The sequence below is a fragment of the Carettochelys insculpta genome, chromosome 18 (assembly GCF_033958435.1).
Source record: "Carettochelys insculpta isolate YL-2023 chromosome 18, ASM3395843v1, whole genome shotgun sequence".
NCBI classification, from domain to species: domain Eukaryota; kingdom Metazoa; phylum Chordata; order Testudines; family Carettochelyidae; genus Carettochelys; species Carettochelys insculpta.
The window spans coordinates 20,001,777-20,012,500 of NC_134154.1; the positions used below are offsets into that span (position 1 = coordinate 20,001,777).

At 42.1% G+C, this 10,724-nt stretch overlaps 1 protein-coding gene across 1 annotated transcript in view; it reads right to left on the reverse strand.

Annotated features, from left to right (window-relative positions):
• The window catches only part of PIWIL1 (piwi like RNA-mediated gene silencing 1), an 87,146-nt gene that overhangs the window by 67,964 nt on the left and 8,458 nt on the right, over positions 1–10,724 (reverse strand). The window contains exons 3-7 of the mRNA XM_075012494.1: positions 9,951–10,076; positions 9,211–9,425; positions 4,012–4,133; positions 2,803–2,883; positions 1,839–2,036 (exon numbers count right to left, since the gene is read on the reverse strand). Of these exons, the coding sequence (XP_074868595.1) occupies positions 1,839–2,036; positions 2,803–2,883; positions 4,012–4,133; positions 9,211–9,425; positions 9,951–10,076 (742 nt within the window). The remainder of the gene's footprint in view (positions 1–1,838; positions 2,037–2,802; positions 2,884–4,011; positions 4,134–9,210; positions 9,426–9,950; positions 10,077–10,724) is intronic.

Genomic DNA, 10,724 nt, shown 5'->3' on the forward strand with positions numbered 1-10,724 from the left:
AAAAAAAAGAAAAATAAGGGTTTGTATGTTTTTATGAGATTTCTTTAAAAAAATTGTTTAAATCTGCCCATTTATTTTTAAGAAAAATTTTAATGGGAATTCCATCAAGTCCATTTCTTAGTTCATCCCCACAAACTTTACCATTTATTATGCTTTAACAAAAAAGGGCTCCAAGTCAATGTAGTTTCCAGTAACAATTTCTTCTAGTTTTCAAACCTTAACCGTTGACTAAGCTGTGCCAAAAAGACAGCACTGCTTCAAATTTCTCCATCTTATATCTTTTCGGTAAAATTTATTGAGAAGCAATCCTGTTCCAGGTTTATCCTATCTTTCTGGCTCATGTTGGTTCAGTCTCTTTCAAAATTCATTCAGTTACTACAATTTTGAGAACTGTACTTAATTTGGTGGTTCAGTCTCTTTTCTGTTTGATGTCATGAGACGCAACCCCATTCCAGGAACATCCTATTTTCCTTGTACATCCAAACTCTTACATTGCTCATATGTAAGTTATGATAAGAGGAAGTTGTATATCAAATTAAGTGGTCCCAGTTCTTGACCAAAAGGAAATGCTCTACAACAGGGGTGGGGAACCCCCAGCTTGGACTCCCCTCCCCAGTATCCAGCCCAGGGAGGGTTGGGAGTATGGAGCTTTGTGGGCCAAAGTCAGGCAAGCTGAGGCCAGATCTGGCTCGCGGGCTCTGCCTGGTGTAGACAGGAAGTGGTATAACAGCTCCTCCTTCCCACCATCCAGCTGGGGGAATGGCGGCGTACCACTGCCTGGAAAGGCTTCCCCCACTGTGCTGACCAGATAAAATTCCAACCAATCAGCCTGGGAGCAGTGGGAGAAAAGCCTACCCAAGGAGTGTGTCTCTGCACTGATATTTCTCCAGTCAGAGAAGGTGGTGGCAGTGTAGGCAGTAAGTCCCCTCTCATCACCCAAACCCCTCACCCTGGTTCTGCACCTTGTTCCTGCCAAGACTCGTACCACATGCCTGTTCTTGTACCCTTCCTCCCACCCAGACCCTACCCTGCCTGGTCCCGCACCTTCCCTCCTGCCCCAGACCCTTCACCTCCAGCCTACTCTTGAACCTCCCCACCATTAACTGCTCCAGCCTACTTATGCAGCTTACCTCCCACCCTGGTCACCCAACCCCACTCCACTCCACTCTTGCACCTCCCTCCCTCACGCACATCTGTCCCCCAGCAAGTGCTCCTGCACACAGAACCCCTCATTTTTGGTCCTATCCTCTGAGTCCCCAAAATAATTAATCTGGTGTGGGGGAAGGCCTGAACCTCAGTCCCCACCTTGTCCATTCCCCTGCCCGTGGTACTGCAGCATGAACGGAATGTGGTGTCTCAATCAGGGGCCACCCCAGTGAGGGTTTTGTACTTTTTTCCCCTCTCTCTTTTATATGGCCCGACTGACATTTTTCTGTGGTTCAGCGGAACCCAAACCAAAATAGGTTTCCCACCCCAGACAGTAGAGCAACATTAAATCAGCTGTTTGAAAAATCTAGCTAGATTTCTACTGCATCTGCTTTAATTAAGATCTGGAGATTTTCATTATAAAGACAACTTGTTTTCCAAGGTAACTTCTAAAACATCAAGTTTGCAAGGTATTTAGGTGCCTAAAAATACAGATAGCTGCTGAGGGGGGAAATTTCAAAAGCACCCTAGCAAGATATGTATATCTGAAAAATCACATCAGGCCTCCATCTGCATCTCTAGGCACCCAAATACCTTTGATAAACTCTGTGCTTCAGTTACAGAACAGCATCACTAGTGACAGTTTAATACCTTTTTCTAACAGAAAAAAAGGAAAAAAAAAGTCACCTTACTTTGTAAGAACAATTAGTCCTATCAGTTCCTTAGCACAGGTTTCTCTAAATCTTTGCTCTTCAACCTGCTTATACACGCTGTACATAAAATCCCATACAGTTTCACTGCGGAGAACTTTATGGCTCACATCCGTACACAGCATGATGTTTGTCTCATACTGGAGAATAGAAGTAGTGAAGCCTGGCCAAACCATCAACCTGTTGGGAAAAAATATTTTAAAATAGAAATTGACTTTTAATATATTCAAGACTGTTACCAGTTTGTTTTACAGATGATGATGATTAAATTTATAGAGCCCCAAATTAAAGATAATTAGGTTAAAAATATCAAACAGACATTTCTCAATTTAAACACTGCCCTATGGCACCTGTAACTCAAATATTCCAGTGTCAAGTTACTAGAAATTTACCAAAACTAGCTCACTCTGTAGTGGAACAGAAAACAGTAAGAAGATCTAGAATTCACTATGGAAAATGTTTTTGTAGACACATTTGATGTATTCAAGATACAAGACTACTACTTTTGTGATTCAGCAACATAAGTGTAACGGCAAGGAATACCTCAAGACACAGTCCCAAGACTCCAAATTCACCCAGTGAAAGTAACTTAAAAATAAATATCTTAAATATTACAATTTTATACACAAGTCTTGCTTCTATCAGAATCTTAAATCTTTTGATGCTATGTACAAAACTGTAAGAAAACACTCAAAGGGGCTCCATTTCAGTTGAAAATGAGCTTTAGAAATACACACAGATTATGTTTCACTCAGCTGCCTAAGTAGTGAACACAAGGATGGTTCTAGATGAACACAGATCTTATTGCTGACCCATAATTAGATGGAACTGTAAGTTAGGTACCTAAGAGATTTCAACACAAGCTGAAAAAATCATTTTAAAACATGGTTAATCATTGAAGTAATATCAAAAGAGCATTCCTCTCTAGCAAGTCCCATTTTCCAACCTGTGATTGGGGATGCTGACTGGGTCACTTGGATTGTAATAATTACGTCCAATTTGCTGCAAGTTCATTATTTTCAAAAGCCTGAAAAGAAGTTGGAAAATAATGAGTATTTGGCAAACAAATGCATCATACAATTTATTAAAACATCAAAAATACTGTAGAGGTCTTTATAATTAAATGCCTTGCTTTTTCTATATAGTAACAGAGATAGCCGTGTTAGCCTGTACTCCAACAAAACAAAACAGCAGAAACGTAGCACTTTAAAGATGAACAAAATGATTTACTGTGATTTCAGTGATAAGCTTTCATGGGACAGACTCACTTTTTTTGGGGGGGGGGGGGCGGGGGGACACGGGTCCTCTGTTTTGCTTTTTCTACATTAAGCTAAAACTAACATGCTGATATGAAAACAAAAAGCAGTCAACTAGCACTTTAAAGACTAGCAAAATAGTTTATTAGGTGAGCTTTCGTGGGACAGACCCACTTCTTCAGACCACAGCCAGACCAGAACAGACTCAATATTGAGTCTGTTCTGGTCTGAAGAAGTGGGTCTGTCCCACAAAAGCTCACCTAATAAACTATTTTGCTAGTCTTTAAAGTGCTAGTTGACTGCTTTTTGGTTTGATAGTGTATAGACTAGCACGGCTTACTCTCTGTTACTATTCAACATGCTGATATGTTCAAGGAGAACTTTCAACAAATATTTACAATCTGTTTGGTATTACTTAATCTTTCAGTTTTTGTAGGAAAATTATTTGAGAACAAGTCCCCCTATTGTGGGCTGAGTCACATGCCTCCTGATAGTGGCTTCAGCAGGTCCCCCCTTCAGATGAAGATAAGAAGCCCAAGGCAGCAAAATGAGCAAAGACCAGGTCAAACACATTTCAGTTTCAGAGGTCCTGCACTGCTGCCTGTGGCTTGAAGAATAAGTTAATGCCTTTAGCAGAACAGAGACTAGCAGGCTGCCACCCATTATTGTCTTAACGTTTGTGACTACTTGTTGCTCTTGAATATGGAAGCAGCTTATTTCATAATGGCATGCCTAATCACCCAGCAAACTGTAGCTGACTAGGCTATGATTAGTACCCATACTGCATAGCTGACCAACATTTTTCTTATGCCATGACAGATAAATAGAAAAAAAATTTGCCATGTAACTAGAAACTAAGCTTTCCCATTCCCAAAGAAACGAACGAAATGTAAGCTAACCTTCTAAAAATAATGTTGTAAAACTGCAGGCATGTAGGTGAAGTAGGTGGAAGCTCATTGGTCAATGTGATAGTTATCTTAACAGTCTCTCCATTTCGGGTCTGACTGAAAACTTCTGTAACCTAAGAAAGAGAATATTTTTAAATGGTTATGTAATCGTAAGCTATGACTGAATTTTTCAAAGCACTCTAGAAAATGTAGCCCTGTATTTTATTAATTTTAATGCTTACCTCGCCTAGGACTGCTCTATAAATCTCAAACAAGTAACACAACGATCAGACAAACTTTAAATCCTTGGAGAAAAGCTAGGAATTATCAATCTGCCATGAGTACACCTTAATGTGTCAGACTACCCCATTCTGTTTTCTTTCATCTGCCTAATTCTATTCTTACCCATCCATCTTGTGCCAAACTTGGAGCAGTACTTAGCCTACAAGCAGCCTCATACTGAAGAAACAGAATGCTGTCCTGTACAGAGACTGTGGTACTTAAGAGATGTGTTGTGCATATATGTATTTCACTTTTGATGTGGACGCACTCCAGCCAGTAATGTTGGAAATGCATACCCTCACACCTCCAACCAAGGATATAAAAGAACCAGGTTGCTCCAGCCCATCTCTATTCCTTGCCACCAGATTCCTGATGTAATTAGACTGAGTAGTGGAGATAAACAGGTTGTGGAATATGGATGTGCACAACACATGCATATTCCACTTTAACTACTGCGTGGCAATTCAAAACTGGAGATGATTACTCGGAGACTACTTGAACAGGGAGTAATCCCAAATTTGGCATCTGTTCCCAAAGCCTGAATAAACAGTGTGTTTCAAGACTGCGTGAACAGATTACCATGTTGCCGCTCTCCAGAGGTTTACAAGAAATAGGTCACTGAAAAAGCCATACTCAGTCCAGATGTGCTCCCCAACTTGTGCAGGAAGTGTCTACTACTACTGTCTTTAATGGTAAATATAGAGGTTAAAAAGGGTACCTTCTCACCTGTTCCCATCTTTGACTCACTGACCAGTTTAATAACACTTGCACCAGCACGTGAATTAGCATGTTCAAAGACTATCTGCTTGGATAACAGACTTCAACCTGCTTTGCACACACCGCAGGTGCAGACTGGCATTTGGTGTCATACGTGCAAGATGTCACATATACTCAAGGAACCCACATTTTGATTGTTTTTAAAATGAGACTGGAGTCTACCATACAAGGGAGATGAAGAAACAATCTCTCCCCTGAGGAAAATAAGTGGTTGCAGTTAAGTTGCAAAAAGCGCTGATGAATTCAATTATCTGCGTTAGTGTCAATCTGTAAAAGGGGTTTGTTCCTTTTTATTTTCAGATCCAAGTGTCCCTGAAGTCACTGGCTCTTTCAAGTGTTCCCTGTGACTTGATGACAGAAGAATTAACTAGTCATCCAGATAAGGGGATTCCTGGATTCTCATGCACCTTAGATAAGCTGCTAGTAAAGCTAAGCACTTAGCAAAAACTTGGTGCTAAAGATCTCAAATGGTAAAAATGTATATAGGTAATGATATTCCCCCCAATGTAAATCTAAGGTATTGTCTCTGGCAGGGCAGAATGCCCACATGAAAATAAGCATCCTAAAGACTGAGAGCAGCATGCCAGTCATTCAGGTTGAGAGAGTGGACTCCAACATCATCCTGATTTTTTTTTTTTTTTTTAATTAAGATGTTCAGGTCTCTTAGATCTAGGATGCACCTTAACCATCCTTTCTTTTATAAAGATTAGGAAATTGCAAAAATAAAATCCCTTTTCCCTGGGGTGTGGAGAACGCACCTCAACAACAGCAAAACTGAGAAGAGCCTGGATTTTTGAAACAATGCAATCTGGTGAATGGAGGTCCCTGAATATGTATGGCAAAGGGCAGAGGCTGAAATTGCAGGTGTATGCCAATTCCGCTTCTAGAATCCAGTGACTTGAGGCAGAGGTACTCCAAACATTGCAGAAATGGTTCAACTGCTTCCCAAATAGGTTTTGAATAACTGGAACTCTGCTCTTGTCGTTTAGATGATTGTTGCTGATTAGAGATTGCTGAGGCAGGAACACAACTAAATCTGGTTTGGGAACTTATGCCTCTTACTTGCCTATTCATGCTGACTTGGTGCATAAGACAGCGTTTAGTGGTAAAGTAGAGTCCTATATGGCTTTCCTTTGAGTGAAAGTACATAACACACAAATATATTCAGATTACACGAGTCCTTAAGGATGTGCAAGTTTACCACTAAGAAGACTTGAAGGGAAGTTGCTTAGTAGTTATCTCCACTTTCTTAGGGATGGCCAAGGTGCCTGCTGCAAAGACCTTCTCATTACAATGGCTGTGCCCACAAACTAGGCTACTTGTCTCCAGAACAGCTTTCAATGGACTGGAGAAAGCTAACCCTTTTGTCACAACAGATTTGAGTTCTTTAATTAGCTCAATTGACAGTTTCAGTGAATAGAGAGCACTCCACTTAATAAAAGCTTATTTTGCAACAATTATCTGATAACCAGCAATCTTTGTCAAGTAAGTTGCCTCAAAGCAAACTGTTTCTGCATTCACCACTGGAAGCAGATTTTTGCTCACCCTGTCTTGTCTACCATTACAATGTGGGACGCCAGCACAGGAAAAGCACTGTTTGAACCCTTGTTCCAGAACTTGATAGCAACAGTTAGCCTTACTCAGGGTGGATGCTAGAGAGGAGAGACTTTTCCATATATTGGTGGGATCCTGCAGCCCCTAACACTTAGGGTGCACCACTTGACCTTAGACAGAAGATGGAAACATCTAGGACTCTGCGAGCATTCTCCTGAATGACCCTCAGAAATGGCTCTAATGCTGTAGTTTCTCTCCATCAATTCCTAGATTGCTTTGTAGTTTGTAGACAGGGAGGAATCAGGATCAGCCCAACTCTTCATACAATCACAAAGATTAATAAACGGAGTTGCATCTCGTGCTGGTCATCTTGCTCATGCTCAACCTGTACTTCAGTAACTGGAAACTAAGAAGGTAGCTTTGTGGAGGGAACCTCCTTTGAAGGCTGAAGTTGAGGCCACCAAACCTTGAGATGCATTGCTGAGATTGTTCAGGAGGGATAGGGAATGCTACAGAGTATCCAATAAAATCAAGGTAAGTAGGGAGGCACTGGATCCCAGCAGGATGGACTCCATGGAAGAATATGCCTAAAATGAGATCTATGCCTAAAATGCTAGAACTCCACGCTGAAATCTCACCCAGGAATTATAAGAAATGAGTGTCTATAGCCCAAGTATGGTAATGAAGATTCTTCTTTGCTCCTGGCTGACTCAAAAGAAATAATAAACAATCTTCTGGTGAAGGAAGTGTAGTACCCAGAGTAGCTATAGGAATAACCTGAGATTTCTCCCTTGCTGGGTGGTTCATGAGTCACAGCCTACAGACTCATCCCTCGCTATACAAGCAAAACTGGTTCCCAACTTCCTGTTTGTAGGCAAAAACTCGTAAGAGGGACACTAAATTACCATTAAAAATACATGTAAAAGTCTCTGATTGGTTCCTACTGCTCCTAACTCAGAGAAGGAGTGGCAGCGGGTGGTGTTGTTTTTGAAAGGTAAGTGAACCTTGGGTTGGGTGGGGTGGGTGGTTTTGGGGAAGGTTAAAGGCTGGGGGCAGTTTGGGGCCATGAGCAGGAGGGAGGGTGAAAATCTGGTGGCAGGTTGGAACCATGGGGTGGGCAGGGTGGTGGGTTCAGGCTGTCATGCTTTCGGTCTGTGGGGCCAATGGGCGGGGGTTAAGGCTACCGCGGTTTGGGGTGTGCGGGGCTGGCAGGGTGGTTCAGGCTGCAGTGCTTTAGGTCTGTGGGGCTGGCGGAGCAGTTAAGGCTACTGGAGTTTGGGATTGCAGGGCCAGTGGATGGGGGGGGGGGGGGGCGTTGTTTCAGGCTGTGGGGCCGCAGGGTGTTCAGGCTGCCGTGGTTTGGGGCCACAGGGCTGGCTTGGGGGGCTCAGGCTGCCACAGTTTGGGGCCAGAGGGGTGTCAGGCTACCGCAGTTTGGGACTGTGGGGCCAGCATGGGGGTCAGGCTGCAGGGGGGTCTGGCTGCCACAGTTTGGTACCACTAGGCTGGCGGGGGGCAGGGGGCACGTTCAGACTGTGGAGCTGGCAGGGGGTTTCAGGTTGCTGCAGTTTGGAGCCACGGGGTGTTCAGGCTGCTGTAGTTTGGGGCCACAGGACAGTCAGGCTGTGGGGCCAGCAGGGATCTGGCTGATGCAGTTTGGGGCCGAGGGGCCAGTAGGGGAGTCAGGCTCCAGGGGGTTGGGACTGCAGGGCTGGTGGAAGGGTCAGACTACAAGGGTTTGGAGCCGCAGGGAGGGGGTTAGGCTTGTATTAGTGGGGAGGGGAGTCCACTTGTCAAGTGAACTATGGGAGGTATGTGTGTCCCTCATTTAAGTGAGTACCCATAAATAAAAGTACTCGTTTAACTAAGGAGGAGTGTACCACTTCTGCTGGCTATCACCAAGGAAGCTAAGCTAAAAAAAAAAAAAGCAGTTCAGGTCAGGGAGTCAAGACCTTACTACCGTACCTGCCAGTGGTATCAACAGTACTCAGAAAAAACCATCAATAATGACAGAGACAGAAACAACCAAATAGTATTGACTATGCCTTTGACTATCTCCAGGAGCATCAGGACAGTCAGTGCCAGCGAAGGTGAGATTACTCTTTCTGCCAGACTAGACAGAAGTGAAGCACTGGTGTCGTCATGGCTATACCACTGAGCCAAAAGATGACAGCACTCAGAAGATTAAGAAGGGGGCCTGGAACTGTGTGTAGTTAAGTTTTTATTTATTACTAGAAGTCCGGGATTTTAAGATGGATAGGCAACAGACTTAAGACCTCAAGCTTTTCTGTCCAGTATCGGCAAGATTCTGTAGGCATTACAGGTCAGAAGAAAAGTTTTACCTCAATCTCCATGGAGATATAATGGATTATTCAGGTTTACAGAATTTGGGTGTGGGCTACTATGATCTGAGTTTCATTAACCCGCCAGTTCCCATTCTTTAAGCCAAATAATTAACTCTTGGAAATTCAACCTAATTAAAAATTGCATATTTTATAGCAATCCTATTCATACCTTATTCCTTTCACACAAAACAGAATGAAAGATCTATGCAAAAATAAGACTCAGACAGAATCTAGCACCATTTTATACACACACCTTATTTTCCAGTCTTTTTGGCAAGAACAATATTGTTCCATCAAATGCATGAGTCCTCCCAATTAGTTGTTCATGTTGAAAAAGTAAAGCTGAGCGAAGACGACGGGCTTCCATTTGAGGATTATAGTCAATATGGTATTGATATAAAGCCCATTGGGGACGAGATGTCAACCGAAAATGGTTCGTACTTAATCTTATTGTAGTACCTGAAGTACCTAAAATAAGAAAAATAGTTATAAAAATAAGCTTTTCCAATTTAAAGGATTTCAACAATTTTACAGGTTTTAAGTAGTGAGTTGTCAGCACCAAAAAAACTGCTTCAGCACTACCACCTCGGGAAATCATACAGACCATGGACCAAGACAAAAATTTAATGAGCAAGTCTTAATGATTCAATTTGCAATAAATAGCTGTCAAGTTTTTAAACTAAGAGAAACTCAACAAATGTGCAATGAAAATATGTAATGGACAACAGAAATATCTTCAAAGGAACAATGCCTTCTTCCGGCTGAAACATTTAAAATTTCAAACAACTCTTTAGAGCAAGGCCAGTTTATTCTACTGTTTCTCCCCCATCTCTTGCAGCATGCCTAATACAAATCAAGTCCTGGTCCCAGATATGCCCTTGTAGGTGCTACTGAAATATAAATAACCCTAGTTTAACTGTTGAAACAAAGCCAATGCCAGATAGTTACACTATGTTTCTGTGAGCAAATGTTATATTTGAAGCCACAACTTACCTGTTTTTGATTCTTTAACATGTTCTATGGCTTGCCGTGTATTCACCCCAAGATCATGGAAATCTCGACGACGTCCACCCCTGTCTGCTAATGACAGTTCCTGAAAACCAGCCGATATCTCAAGTCCTAGAGTTTTGGAGGGAGGAAAAGTAGATTGGTAGATTAATATACATTATGATAAAGTTAAACCATTACAATGTGAAATACAAACAAAAAAATGCTGCTGATACTAAGAACTGAACCCTTGAACACAAGTCAGAGCAGTTGCCATAGCACAATTGATCTCAAGGAGACTCAAAATTGCTCCAACTCTCAAAACAATGTCATTACAAAAATACCTATAGGTATTTGAGATGTATTTTAAAGCTCTAAATATGCTACAGGGCTAATGCTTAAACTGAGATAGGTATTATGTGGGGTTTAAATGCTATGAACAGAATTTGATATACAGGTTAAGCCTCTCTAGTCCAGTACTCCTGGGCCCTAATCAGTGTTGAACGAGACACTCTGCCGAACCACAGGAGGTCAAAAGTGTCTGGCAGCATTACCAACACTTCCACTGCTTACAGCACATTTAGGGGTAAATTAAAACTAAATAACTGCACAGAACACCAAGAGCCAGGAATTGTGGCTGTAAACAAATTTTATGGAACCATAGGAAACTTGGCCACATCCATGGTATGTGGTCGTCTGTCTATCTAAAATCATGATGGATTATGGATGTTGCCAGACAAGAAAGTGCCAGACTAGAGAGGTTCAATCTGTACTTTAAAT